At 40.0% G+C, this 15,446-nt stretch overlaps 1 protein-coding gene across 1 annotated transcript in view; it reads right to left on the bottom strand.

The window, feature by feature from the left end:
• Positions 1-14,440, bottom strand: part of LOC146557220 (E3 SUMO-protein ligase ZBED1-like) — a 30,384-nt gene extending 15,944 nt beyond the window's left edge. Inside the window, exon 1 of the mRNA XM_085250549.1 lies at positions 13,537-14,440. Coding sequence (XP_085106675.1) covers positions 13,537-14,440 — 904 coding nt within the window. The remainder of the gene's footprint in view (positions 1-13,536) is intronic.
• Between the last annotated feature and the right edge of the window lie 1,006 nt (positions 14,441-15,446).

Here is a 15,446-nt window from a genome sequence, read left to right on the forward strand (position 1 = left end):
GGTGGTGATGTATAGTTTGGAGAGATATTAGAACAAATAAGTTGAAGATGATAAGATTTCTGGGGGGTGGAGTCAAGGAGAATCGACAGGATTATAAATGGGTACATCAGAGGGACAGCTAGGTAGAGAGCTGAGATGGTGACAATAGATATATTGTTAGTTCAAATGTATTGAAACCCAGACTTTGTATTTGCTATGTGTAGACTTACATATATATATATATATATATATATATATATATATATATATATATATATATAGTAATTTATAAAAAATAGTCAAAGGGGAAAAAACAACAAAAAAACAGAAATAATTTGAAATATAGCTGCAGTGTGTGACATGACACCTGATTGCAGGCCACCTATTGTTCAGTTAGGTTAAAGACAAGATTTTCATAGGTTTATTTGTTCAAGTCATAGGTTCCAACTAGAAGTAGCCAGTATCTATCTGAACCAACCGGAAAAAACTAACTAAAAGAGGAAATGACATGTAAGTGACACACGTGGCATGAGACCTGTTTACAGTGCCTGTTTATTATTATGTTAAAGAGAAGATTAACTCATTCACTGCCATTGACGTCTATAGCCGTCAATTGCAGTGAATGAGTCAATGGGTTTAACTCATTCACTGCCAATGGCTGGCAGTGAATGAGTTAAGCATAGGGTAGTGCTTTGCTAAACAGGCACAACTTTGCTTACCGTTTTTAATTGTCAACCCAAGATTAGCTAGTAATTACTAAAATGAGGTTAAGTAAACTCATCGACCGAGGTGATTGATATGGTAACACACTGCCTCTCAGCTCCTGAATGTGTCCTCCTGGCAGATGTTTTCCCATTTGAGCTGTGCACATTATCTTTATGTTGGTATAAATGGACTTGCACAAGGGCAAAATGTTGGGCCTGTGATCATTTTCATAACTTAAATGGAAACATCTGGAGGTGTTACGGTAACAGACCTATTATAAACAGGTAGTTTAGAGCACCGCTGAGTACTACTAAGCGAGCATTAGTGCTGTGTAACAACATCATTACTTTATCCATTATGCTGCTTTCCTCTTTCAACACTTGACCAGAATGAAATGATGGATGTCCTTGCCTTGGGTGATTTTTTTTTCTTCTTTTGGCTGAGTATGTTCTTAATCTGAATAACAAAAGAAACAAAAAGAACCACACACGTACACACACTTATTTTGTAATGTCACATCTAGCGATTTCACCTTATATGTCTAGCAAAGGTTTGTGGAGAAAAGCATGAGACAATTTCAGCATAGTTATTTCTGCATTCAGCGACTAAGCCATTCAATCAATCTGTGTCCCCCTGCCCAGTGCACACCTAATTGAGTGTCACTTTGAATATCACAGCTTGCTATCTGCTTATAAGAAGACGCCTAGACAATGAGGGAGTGTAGAATTGGGTGTCATCTTACTCCTGAATCTTGCGCACCATCAATCTTGATTTTACACCCTAAAGCATGATGAAGGGAGAGACTGAATGTGCTAATGATGATTTTTAGTGTTTTTTTCACCACTGTGTTGTCAGAGTTGAGCTTTGCTTCATAGTAACTAACCCGGTTGTTTACCTCTTGTTTGTGTGACATGTTCCAAGACACAAGGCATATGGCCACAAATGCATTTAGACAAAATCATGACTCATTCATGCAATGTCTCTTAATGTTAACACTGAACTCTTTGTGACTTTCGTGCTCACTCCGGCTACATTAACATTGCTTTTGTCTCTAGCTAAATGCATTAGCATCCGCATAATGCACTCACAGCATGGGTGATTTCTCAACCAGATTAAGCATCTTTATATCCTGATCACATATCTCTGAAATAATGAATTATGTATTGAAGAATTTTAAATAGTACCAGTGAAAGAAAAATGGATGGAACCAGAATAATTGGAGTTTTTCTGTGCAGAAGCTAAGGTGTATATCATTATGTTTACCTGCGTTGACATTATCTATCAGTTAACTAATGCATACTTACGTATTACATTATTGCTGTATTGTCAAATTTACACAAACAACTGTTTGAATAAAATTAGGTTTTTACAGATGGTGTTTTGTTCAGGCTTAATAAATAATTCTATTTTGCAATTCTTATTCAAAATTAATCATGTGCAAACCATTTAGCCTGTTTCTCGAAATGACATGATTACAAATGCTAATAAATGTGTTCCTTTCAAATTTCTCACAAACTTTTGGTTTCAGTAAAAACTACTGGTTTGAAAGCTAACCAGTAGTAAACTTACCACAAACTGTCTGTTAGTTGATCACATCAAACAGTGTTCATAATATTTTGCCAAATGCAAAGCAGAGACATGCAGGTGAGACAAACACATTAATAAGTTAGGTGAGATGTTGTAGACCCAGGAATTGCTGGATTGGTGGAATAAAATTAATTCCTCACAATAAAATTGAAGAAATATAAATATAACAGTCCTTGATCCACTGGTTAAACAATGAATTACATATTTTCTTCTCAAAGATAAATGTTATATGTGTTAGTGATTAAGAAAAGTTAGACCTTTTCCCTGGGTGCCTTTTTAAGAAGGTGAAGCATGCATATTTTTGGGTAATGTGACTGGAACACTTTCATTTCTCATTAATGCCTTTTTTCCTCGGGGTGGGGGAAGAAGGGGAATTGATATGTGACAGCTTGCCTACATTTGCTGTTACTCACACATATTTATTCTGCATGTTTGTCACAAGAAGACTTTGTGGCTCCAATGATGTTTGCGCCATTACACTCTCTAACACAGGGGTGGGCAATTCCAGGCCCCGAGGGCGGGTGTCCTGCAGGTTTTAGATCTCACCTTGGGTCAACACACCTGAATCACATGATTAGTTCGTTACCAGGCCTCTGGAGAACTTCAGGACATGTTGAGGAGCTAATTTAGCCATTTAAATCAGCTGTGTTGGTTCAAGGACACATCTAAAACCTGCAGGGACACCGGCCCCCGAGGCCTGGAGTTGCCCATTTGATAAGAACTATAATTCTCAGCCAGTAGATTTAAAGACAGCTTACAGAGTGAGTTTAAGTGCTTTGGGTTGTCTTGGAATCTGTAGCAACATAAACATTTGCACAGAGATGCATGACTGGTCAAATGGTTAAAATAAAATGTGAGGCATGTACACTACTTAGCTTAGCTAATGTTCAATGTTCAACTCCAGTCCTCAAGAGCTACTGTCCTGCAGCTTTTAGATCGCCCCCTACAACAAAGGGACTCATCCCATCCAACACAGGTGAATCAAATGATTGGATTACTTCTTCAGCATACCCTCAAGTTTGGCAAAGGCCTGATAACAAGCCTTTGATTTGATACAGGTGTGTTGGAACAAGTATGCGTCTAAAAGCTGCAGGGCAGTAGCTCTCAAGGACTGGAGTTGGACAGCCCTGGCTTAGCTGCTCATTTCAAACGAGTTGTTATTTTTCTTTCAAAAAAAGGTTATATTTCGCATCTCGGAGAAGAACTACTCCAGAACTATGACTAAACCCATCAAGTTTCCAATATATCAGCTCTTCAAGCACTGCCAACCAGCTCTGGTGCAAAGTGCTTCCTGTGACTGAAAATTTAGTAACAATGGTGCATTAATCGGGAGAAATGACAGCATTTAGATAATTTATCAATTCGGTGTAACTAGTGTCTCCCCAGCACCACAGGTATAACATAATGACTCCTTTTCTTGTTGTGCAATTCTGTCTGTCACATAGTACAAATCACATGAGGTAATGAATGCTCAGTTGTGCAACCACAACAAGGAGAGGACATGTTGTGGTTGCATTGTTTTGCTTTAGCTGTCATTGTGGAAGGTGGAAAAACTGGACTAACTGTGGAAACTGTACCTGACATAAGACAGAAAATACAGTCCCATTATCAGAGAAAGCAATGAAGAGGAAGAGTGTGATTTTCCAACTTTTTCCAACAAGGAGTAATTTGCAAATTAAAAGCGACCTGGTTTGCAAAAGTTGGGTAGAGGAAAAGATGGGAGGGAAAGCTGTCTATTTCTAACATACTGTGTTCACAGGCAAAATCTAATGCGACCAGAAGACCATATAATTGAGGTTAAGCTTGTGTTAGGTGGCTAAGAAAGGAAAGCATATAAACCATAGGTCTGTGTGATAAGCATGGATGCCACTGCTGAGAACAGTTTAAGTACTGTTAATGAAATTTGTCAAAGGTCGTGGAAACTGTCAGGTGTGGCCTTCAAACAATGTAAGAATAATTGGTTACTGTGGTAACAAGTTAGCAAATGTCCTCCTGTGTGTATGTTTTGTACTGTGATACTAAAATATGAGATAAAAAAGACAAACTGCTCAATTTTTCTGTTCCATCTTAGTTTCCTTAAGTCAGCCCACTGATATACAGTCCCTAATCTGTAACAGTTACATGTATGTTTTACAAAACTAAACTAAACAGAAAAATATATTTATAGAATTTAATTCCCACAGAAACTTTGCAACCAGCAAAAAAAATATATATAACTGAAGTCCAGTGAGGTGCAGCACGATTTGTTAGCAGTGATCCATGAAGGATTTCATTCACTATAACATTCCAAATAATGAGTTATAGGTCAATCCATATGGTTTCATGTTCACATCTCATGCCTGGATAGTTGAATTTCATTTACAGGTGATATGCTAGATTCAAGACTTTTGTGTTCTATATGCCAGCTGAAATTTGATTATCAAGTATAAACTGCCATGTTATAGTGAAAGATTTCTGCAATCATTTGATTAACTGATCATCGCCAAGAGTAACCTGCAGTATAACACCAAATGTTCTTTCAGTTTGATGTTCTGGAGCATTCAGGCGTGCTAAAGCAATGCCACAATCTTCCCAGGAGTGGACGTCCCACAAATTCACCCAAGGTCAGACCATCCAATGCTAGGAGAGACTGCAAAAAACCCAAGTGCAACATCTCAGACTTTTCAGGCTTCAGTTAACATGTTAAATGTTGAAGCTTGTGACAGAACAGTTACAAAAAGACTGAACAAGAATGGCTATATGGGAAGGCTTTCCACAAGAAAACGTTAAAGTTAAAGTTGCATCTGAATGGGCCAAAACACTTCTAGAACATTGTTCTGACTTGCAAGACCAAGATGGAAATGTGTGGCCATAATGCACAGGACCCTGCGCCCTGTGAAAACCAAACAGAACTTCTCAGTATAAGCATCTCATACCAACTGAGGGGTGATGATTTGGGTTTGTTTTGCAATGGCAGGACTTGGGAACCTTCATGAACTCCTCACAAAAGGTTGTATCTGTTCATCTGGACCTTTTCAGTGGGATACATTTTTCGTCACTCATCCAAAAGACTTCAGTCTCAGCTAACTGCAGGTTTCCAACCTTATGAACAGTACAAATAAACACTTATAAACAGTGCATATTAATGATCAAGGAACTTACCTCACAGCCCACTGTTCATTCAGTGGGCTAGTTTCAGTCATTGTGCAAATGTACTATAATGTATACTTTACTTTATTGATCCCCGTGGGGAAATTCCTCTCTGCATTTAACCCATTCACTCAGTGAAGCAGTGGGCAGCCACTGGGTGCCCGGGGAGCAGTGTGTAGGGACGGTACCTTGCTCAGGTAAGGGGAAAAGGGGACATGGGCCCATCCTCCCGCAGGCTAGATATAGTCGGGCTCACCTCTACGCATGGCTTCGACTCTGGAACCAGTCTCCTGGAGAGGGGCTGGACTCTGTCTCAGTCTGGAGTTGCCCCTGGTGAGAGGCGGCGAGCTGGGATGGGTATTCTTATATCCCCTCGGCTTGCTGCTGGTACGTTGGTGTTTTTCTCGGTGGATGAGAGGGTTTGTTCCTTGCGCCTTAGGATCGGGGAACGGGCCCTGACTGTCATCTGCGCTTATGCGCCGAGTGGCAGTTCGGAGTACCCAGCCTTCTTAGAGTCCCTGGGTGGGGTGCTGGAAGGTGCTCCACCTGGAGACTGTTGTCCTACTGGGAGCCTTCAATGCTCACGTGGGTAACGACAGCGAGACCTGGACGGGCATGATTGGGAGGAACGGCCTCCCTGATCTCAACCCGATCGGTGTTTTGTTATTGGACTTCTGTGCAAATCAAAGTTTGGCCATAACGAACACCTTGTTCGAACATAAGAGTGTCCGTAATTGCACGTGGCACCAGGACGCTCTAGGCCGCAGGTCGATGATCGATTTTGTAATCGTATCACCAGACCTGCGACCATATGTTCTGGACACTCGGGTAAAGAGAGGGGCTGAGCTGTCAACTGATCACCACCTGGTGGTGAGTTGGATCAGGTGGTGGGGGAGGACGCTGGACAGACCTGGTGCACCTAAACGTGTAGTGAAGGTGTGCTGGTACCGTCTAGCAGAGGCCCCAGTCCACGAGATCTTGAACGCACACCTCCGGCAGAGCTACAACAGCATTCCGAGGGAGACTGGGGACATTGAGTCCGAATGGACTATGTTCAGCATCTCCATTGCCGAAGCTGCTGCATTGAGCTGCGGCCGCAGGGTGGTTGGTGCCTGCCGTGGTGGTAAGGGAGGTCTGGGCTTCTCTGCTTAGGCTGCTGCCCCCGTGACCCGTCCCCGGATAAAGCAGATGAAGATGGATGGATGGATGGACTTGAATTGCCTGAGGTGACACCTAGCAGACAGCTAGCACCTTTAGCTACTGTTTCCAACACCCATCAGAAAAAAATAACTTTCTTTTTTCTTACTTGCTCTGTAAGTTACTTTAAGCATATTCATTACAGGACAAGATTTGTTCACACAAATATCTCAACCATAAGGAATGACACAACAAGTAAATTAAGAAGCTAGCTGTAAACATACTTTATGTGCATGCACTGCATAACATTACTCACATGAGTTTTAACATTTTGCTAATTAAAACGATATCTTTTAAGCCATCGTTCACTTAGTCACTGGAATGAGTGACCTTCATCAGTCTCACCCACACATGGGCATTTGATAAGATCTGATTAACTTAAAAGTGCCTCCCACTTTGCCTATAATTAATTCAGCAGCACTTGGAGGGGAAGTAGTCCTGTTAAAGCCAAATCTTCTGCACCATTTAACCGGGTAATGGCAGAGATTTTTATGTTTTTATTAAAGGGCGACCTTGGCTTTCAAGGTGCTGGCAGCTGATGTGCTGAACTGAGAAAAGGAGTGACCAAATAGTGGGTAGTGTCATCTTAATTTTGATGGAGCTGATGATTCATAAAATTTGTGTCAGCTCACTTCATTAAATCTAAGTTGGACAATATGCACACAACAAACAAAGTACGACTCTCCACTACTCTGCCTTGTACAATACATGATAGTTAGAACCGCTGAAGTGTTTTAATAGGGCCAAGGATGCACTTTTACAAGGTGCTGCCCCCCAATAAATATTTGTGTGAGGGACACATCACTTGGATTCAGATGTTGTTAAATCATCTGCAGCACTTTATTGAATCATACAGAGGCCTTTATGAGGCAGTCTGGCCCCAATTACCAGTCTTTTAAAGCGTCTTGAAAATATTTAATTTGCATTCAACAGAAAGAATGCATCTCTCTGTGGTGAATAACAACTCTGATTGTAATCTGTTACAGATTAACTGTGCTTTACAAAGCAGGGTTGACCTTAGAGGAGTGCAGGGAGGATCTTAAGAGAAGCGTTTATGATAATTTTGTTACCGAGGCTTCCTTTTTCTGAAAAAGTGGCGATTCCTTGCTCGGCAAGACAGGCTTCAAAAGCGAATAAAAACGTATACATTCCTATTATAGATTACATAACTTTAAAATATGAAATTCACACTTTTTTTCACTACAGAACAGCTGTGCAGGTGTGAATTATTCAGGTGATATCTCAGTGGCTTTGTGTTCATGTTTTATATAGTCTATAGCACTTATGTTCATATTCAACTTGGTTTTTATTAATATGAACATTTTGAAAATAAAGCAAAGAAAAATCTTCTAATAAAGTCCAGCATTTAATAAAATATGTATGTATATACATTATTGTTTAAATTGTTCACATTACTATTTCTAACGTGACCAACTCTGCAACGTTACACCCGTCTTGAAATGTTCAATAGAAACACACAAGTTGTTACTTTATCTTTCTCATCTCTGCTATCTAGTCCTTATTGCATGGTACAATGCACCTAAATGCTGAACAACATGAATAAATCATATTTATGGACAATGAACAAGACAAATGTTTGAGTGACTATGCTGACTCGCACCCACAATAATCCCTCCATCATACAGATCAGTGCTCTCTCATCCATGTATATCATTCAGTGGTTGAGCTGATTAGGGGTCAGATAAATACTACAGCAGCTCGTTGTGCACTCGCTATGATTGTGATGAAATTGTTGGATATAGTTTTTTTATATATATATATTGATGCTTTTATGTGATAGATGATTATGTAATTAACCATATCACCACAGAGGAAGTGCAAATATCCACGGTGTGCTTACTGATGCAGTTACATTTCTGAGGAAATCTTATGTATGCATCTGGGAGGGACTGATACATTTATAACTTGAGGTCTGGATCAGGATTAAATTCTGTCTTTCATTCCTACTCGATTCATTAATCTTTTTTTTACGTTAAGGCATCCTTATGCCATCATGACAATAGAAAGATGACTGTAAATGAGAGAGAAGACAAGGGGAATGACATGCAACAAAGGTCCCCAGACAGACTCAAATATGGGATAATACAATCCGTGATCAGAGTCTTAATTCGTAAGCCACAGGGACACACTAAGCTTTTTTTTTTTTTTTAAATCAAGTAGCTTTGATCTTGCCCAAAGACATAAAACGACTGTGTGTAAATTAGGCCTACGATTTTAATCTCTATGACTTTATCTTACCACTGTTTCACTCTAGTGTCATATCCCTGATACCTGTACAATATGCATTTTTTAAATATATATATACGACAATGCTGTGTGCTTCATGACTGAAATAGTGAAATAAATTTTTTTTACCAAAGGCCACAGAGTTCTCTCCGATCTACCAAATGGTGAAACTGTGAAATCTGAGGTCAAATTTGCCCTTTTAATCATACAAAAGGTTTCCGCTCTCGCATAAGCAGCAATAATCATGATCTTGTATAATATTTCTACAGCTTTGCTTAGCTCTTTTCTAGGCCCCATTATTTACTGTTCCTACAACAGCTTTACAAGACTATACAGACAGCATCTTTCCACCAAGTTGGCGAGAGGCCACAGGGAAATGGCCAAGTCTTTCATGGTGAGAAAAAGTTAAGATGACTTTAGCGCTGCCAAGCAGACATGTGGCTCTGGCTTCCAAGATCACGCTGACAGTTTCTGGTCCTTTGGGAATTTGGGCAAGAGCAAGCAGCATATCTGTGGGCAAGTGGAGGAGGACTAAACCTCTGGAGAAAACAGACGCTTTAGGGTGAGTGGTGGATGAAGCTGTCGTCCTAGCTTGATAATTCCTGTTTGCTTTTTATTTGTGGGAGTTTAAAAGGGGCAAAAAGTCCCTCTTTCTATGGCACAAAACTGTTACGCAAACCCTATTAAGCTTTGATTGCAATGCTAGCATAGGCTAATTGGGATCAGCTACTGTAAATGTATGAGCTGTAGATAGACTATATGATTTTCAGACACATCACATAAACATTGCTGTACAGCTTTGACACTCAAGAGTCTCACAGTCAGACATACAAGCAAACTGCAGTACTCACTTCAAAATAAGAAGTATGACTTTCTTATACTTGCCTGCTTGGCTTGTTAGCAAGCTTTCAATGACCTGGGGCTATTAATAAGAGAGGCTCCCCAGTAGGCCCAGCTCGGGGTCTCCTGTGTCTGTCTACCTGCCATCTTACGCATGAGTCTCTCGACATGATGCCTCGGTAGATGTGCTCCCCTGAGTTGCACTGACAGGTCATCTTTCACTGGCAGCCACTTGAGTGTCAGCTGGAAATCAATTGCCGAAGACGCAGAATGCCTCATGCGTGGTGACACGGGCTCCAGAGCGACTCACTGTGTTCCAAAGCCCTGTTTCATCAAAGTCTGTCCAGCCAGTTGGTGGATGGCTGAATGAGTGAGTTATTGGGAAACATCAGTCCTCTTGTGTGTATGCGCGCACATAAGTATGAGTTGATTTACAGCCATAAGAGTCATTTTAAACCAGAATATATGTGAACGTTTCAGGAGTGCATTAAGAAGAGGGGCATGGGGAGAGAGATACTATAGTGAGAACGCTGTCAGGAAGCAAATTAGGCATAAGCTGACATCTATGCAGTGCAGTAAACACCTGGTCGGGAAGAGTGCCGCATATTCAAAACTGCAATATAGGACAGAGCTTAGGTGTTGCTTTGGCTTAAAAAGAAGCTGTTTTATTCAAGACGTCAGCTCCAGGTGTATTAAACACACAAGATTCAGTTTGGTATTTGCAGTATCCCAGACAGCACACTGAGAAATGTCACGTGCCAGAGGCAGTTCAAACTTTTACCAACTGAAGATTCCCTCTCCCCATGTACCAAAATCTGTCAGTCTTGACCCATTACGTCCTCAGAGACTTCAGCGTCTCCAGTCCTCCCTCCCGGGCCCCTCTGCCAGGAAGAACATGAGGGTCAGTGTGCTGCTACATTCACACGGATCAGTATAACTGAGTGAGGTGCCTTGGGTTATTGTCATTGTGAGTAATATCATTCGGAGGTGAATTCACTAGAGATGTTTTATGGATGGGGCTCTTTGCTTCCCCCAGAATTGTTTCTCACATTGAAAGACTCCTTTTTTAAAAACAAAGATTACCTTCTTTACATGAGTAGCAAAATGAATCTCCCATAAATCCATCCATTTTCACCAAGGAACCCAAAATGCATGTAATTGGACAGTAAAAGTAGACCAGTCACAGGAAGAAAGAAAGATCCCTGCAAGCCAATAGATGTCACAGCCAGGTTTTTCTACAATATGAAAGCTTCATGTGAGTTCTTTATTCAGCTCTGAATAAGAAATCTGCTTTTGTTTTAATAATAGGAAGAATATAATAACTTTTACATGTCCCAACATGCTAACACAGTCAAATATATGATCTTATGTTTGTTTTTACATACATGCATACTAATAAATACACATTTGAAACGAAATACAGACAAAAAATTGGGCAAAGGTTAAAAAAACAACTATAAAATGATAAATGTTTGAGTAGGGAGTTGTTTGGAACAGTCTTCCTCACTAGTTCAGGCCAGTTGTCTGTTCCAAAGTTTAGTAGCTACTACTTCAAAAATTATAATCACCTCTGGTTTTGGTACAGTTTATAGAACCCGATCAGATGATGGGAGAGATCAAAGCCTAGAATAAGATCTCAGCAGGAGACTGGCCATGTAGGGATTTATATATTATTAATACAATTTTAACATGAGTTCTAAGCCAGTGACGGGAAGCAAGAAAAGAGGGGATGTTTGAACCTAGCTGCCATGTTCTGGACCAGCTGAACATGGGTTAGGAAAGACTGAGAAATACACATGAAAAGTTTTGATTTTTGTGATGTTTCTTAGATGAAAGAAAAAGGACCAGATGAGCTTGGAGATGTGAGATTCAAATCCTGGTCAAAAATAATACCATGATTTTTTAGCAGATTATTTGATATTCCCAGCAAGGGTGCAGATGTAGTGGCTGACCTCCTTAGAGCAGCCGTCACGCCGAACGCGAAACTTTTGTGTTTTACACAAAGGACCCACTGCACCAAAAACTGGAGTGAAAAATCTTCCACTCATCTTGTAAACTGTGGTCAGCCAGAATAGAAAACTGGCATATGTAGCAACCGGGTGTCAGGAGCCAGTGACCCAGTGTTTTGAGTTTACTTTGTATTAGAGCTGGGTGATATAAGATTTTTTCATATCACGATATGTTTTTTTCATTTCAAGCGATAACAATATATATCACGATATAAGCCAAATAACTAAATTTGTAAGATTTAAATGTGCCGTTGCTCACAAGTAAAATGTGAAATAATCAGCAGCTTGTATTGATTTAAATATTTATTTCCCATAATAAGTTAAACAGGGCAGATGTACTTAAGGAAAATGAGACTTCAGTTTCAAATAAATAAAGGCAAATATTGCAAACTACACAAAAGGCAGCCGCTAAAGCATTTAAGTTTGAAAATAGAACAAACAGACTACTAAATTGTCACTTCCACTTAGAAACAAAATATTAATTCTAAAAATAAATCTTAGGTTTTTTTTACAGAAGAACAGACAAAATTGACTAACTTTAGTCAATATCAAATAAACTGAGAACTAAAAGGAAATTCTCACTCTCCTTGTTGTATAGCTTAGCTTTTCCAACAGTTTTAAAATAAAGATGCTAACAGAACATTCTTTAAATCCTAGGTACACATCCAAGGTGACATACATACATACATAAAAAACTTTAGTCTGACAAAAGCCTACAGGTTGTGGGACAGGAAGACAAGTCTATCCACTGCTTCAGGCTTTAAAGCGGCCCTGTGGCAAGTCACAATATTACCCCCTGTACTAAATACCCTCTAGGAGGGGCTGCTGGTTTTATCTTATATTTAAAATTTCAATTTCAATTTTATTTCTATAGCACATTTAAAAGTCACAGGTACAACAAAGTGCTTCACAGACGAGCCATACTTGCAGGTTTACACCAAAAGAAAACAATTAACAACAAAGAAATACAGTTATAGGATGGTAATATTGCAACAAGCACGAACCGGGAAGAAATTAAGCTAAGTAGTTTGAAAGGCGAGCTTAAACAAATGGGTTTTTAACCGTGATTTGAAAGATTGAATAGTTTCCGACGCACGGACATCAACCGGCAGGCTGTTCCAGAGTTGTGGTGCAGCAAAAGCAAAGGCACGATCCCCCTTCGTCTTTAGTCGAGACATTGGTTGCATTAGGAGCCCCTGATTAGAGGATCTGAGTGCCCTTGTAGGGATATATAAATTAAGAAGGTCAATCAAATAACTGGGTGCCAAGTTATTTAAGATTTTAAAAGTGTATAGAAGAATTTTAAAAACAATACGGTATTTGACAGGAAGCCAGTGGAGGTTAGCTAGAATAGGAGTGATATGATCCTGTCTTCTAGTGCCGCTTAAAAGGCGTGCTGCGGCATTCTGGACTAATAAAAAGGTGACAGAGGCTGGTGTTATCAACATCATTGTTATATTTGACGTTTTAATCACTTGTTCTTTTTGTCTTGAATTGCCCCATTTGGTGGAATCATAATTTAATGTTCTTTATAGGAAAAAGAGCTGAGGTTCTGTATTAGCCAATTGGGATCCTGATAGAACCCCAGAATTCTAAATTTTATTTAGCACATTTTCTCAACTTGATTTACACTGAAGAGTGACTGAATATTTGCCTATTATGCATGCCAACAGCAACTATTACCTCAAATAAATAGGCTGACATGAAGAATATTCTTTCTGATGTTTATTTTTTAACAATAACCATTGAAGTGATTTAGATCTCTAGCTTTTAATATATTTACATGGTCTCAAAAACACAATTAAAAGAGGCATTTTTAATTTTATTCTGCTTCCCAACTTACCGATAGCTGAGTGAAGTCGATGTCCGAAGCACTGCAGCTGGGTCCAGTTATTCAGGGATGTGGCCTTTACTATATTTGTCCCACTATCAGTTGTGATGCAGACTTGTTTGTCTTCACTCAGTCCCCAGGATGCAAGCGCTTCTGACAGTCCTAATGCAATTACTTCACCCATGTGGTCGTCGGGAAGGTAGGCAGTTTGAAGACATTTGCTTTTCAGATTCCAGTCTTGGTCGATATAGTGGGCAGTAAGGCTAAGGTAAGGTTCTGGCGTGCGACTTGACCACATGTTGGATGTAGTAGCGAAGAACGATACAGTTTGTAGCTCCTTCTCAACAGCCTCACGGCACTCTCTATATAGCTTTGGAAGCGCTGTCTGAGAGAAATGTTTACGTCCAGGGAGTTGGTAACGAGAATCCAGTACCTTAATTAGCTGCTTGAATCCTTCATTTTCGACAGTGTTTATTGGTAGCATGTCTTTAGCAAGACAGTAGGCTATGGCATTCGTTATGTCGCTATGTCTCTTAGCTTTTTTGTCATATGGTAAGACGCTGGAGAAAGCAGACTCAATTGACTGTTGCTTCTTCGCAGGGATTCCCCTGGTTGTTTTCGATGACAAATTAGCACTTTCAGTCAGAGATTGAGTGTGCTCTAGTGGGTGGCACTGCTTCAGGTGATGAAAAAGGTTTGTTGTATTTCCAGACTTGGTGGGAACATGCTTTCGGCACAACTTACAGTGCGTGCTACTCTGTTTTTTGTCGGACTTCAAATAGCCGAAATATCTCCACACTACGGAACTTTTCTGGCCCTTCTTTTCGACTATCTCTTCGGCATTCGAGCCGTCATCTGTGTTCTCTTCCGTTCTCTCGGTTGATTTTTCTCTACTTGGTACACTCATTTTCTCCATTACCCGGTCGACACGGCGGTTAGCTGCTTCGCAAACAAATACACACGTGCGGCTTGGCACTTGTGCTGTACGTAACAAGTCACGTGACGTGGTTCGGCTCTGCGCTACTTAATTTGGATTGGCTGTTCCTTTTTTCTTTTTTTTTTTAAAGAGGAAGAGAGAGAGATGAGGTCTATCGCGATAGTTGTATTTTCCTATCGAGAAGACGTTATATGGCAATACATATCGTTATCGTTTTATCGCCCAGCTCTACTTTGTATTTTTGATTTTCTTATGTTTAGATTGGAATAATGTTCAGTTCTTGTACTATTATTTAGTTAGGGATTAGTTGAGTTTTAGTCTAGGTGTGTCTCCGTGTTGGTGAGTCTTTTCCTGTCTTCTGTGTTGGTCTGTCTTGTCCCCATTGTTTAACGTTTAGTTATGCCTGTGTTTGCGTCTCCCTAATCTATTCTCATGTGTCTCTCCCTGTGTTCCGTGTTTCCCCAGTCTGTCATGTCTTTCTTGTCTCCGTGTTTTATGTTGTCAAACTTGTGTGTTGTTGTCTCCATGTTTCCTGTTTTATTTTGAAAGTCTTGTTTTTCCATATTCAGTGTGTTTAGTTTTGTGTTACACCCCGGCCTAGGCAACCGGAGTGCAACACGAAAAAAGTAAAAATAAAGAAAAAAAAACACACACAAAAAACCCCACTAAAGCTCACCACCAAAATCCCGAAACGAAAGTATCGACAAATCTATTTACAACAAACTATTTATTTACAACAAAACACCAAACTATTTACAACACGGGGGAGATCGCGACCATGACATACTGAAACACAAGGCTTAAATACATAGAAGGAGCAATCAGGGAATGGACCACAGGAGGGAAACACAGCTGGGGCAAATTAGAACTGACGAGACAGGGAAAATATAAACTGAACACACTAAGATAACACAGACTTTCAAAGTAAAGCAGGAAATACATAAGTCATGCAAAAACAAAACACTGACACACCGAAACGTAACAT

The sequence above is a fragment of the Mchenga conophoros genome, linkage group LG16, assembly GCF_057382185.1.
Source record: "Mchenga conophoros isolate Kocher_MC1m ecotype Shallow Benthic linkage group LG16, M_conophoros_male_GT1.1, whole genome shotgun sequence".
In the NCBI taxonomy this organism is placed as follows: Eukaryota; Metazoa; Chordata; class Actinopteri; order Cichliformes; family Cichlidae; genus Mchenga; species Mchenga conophoros.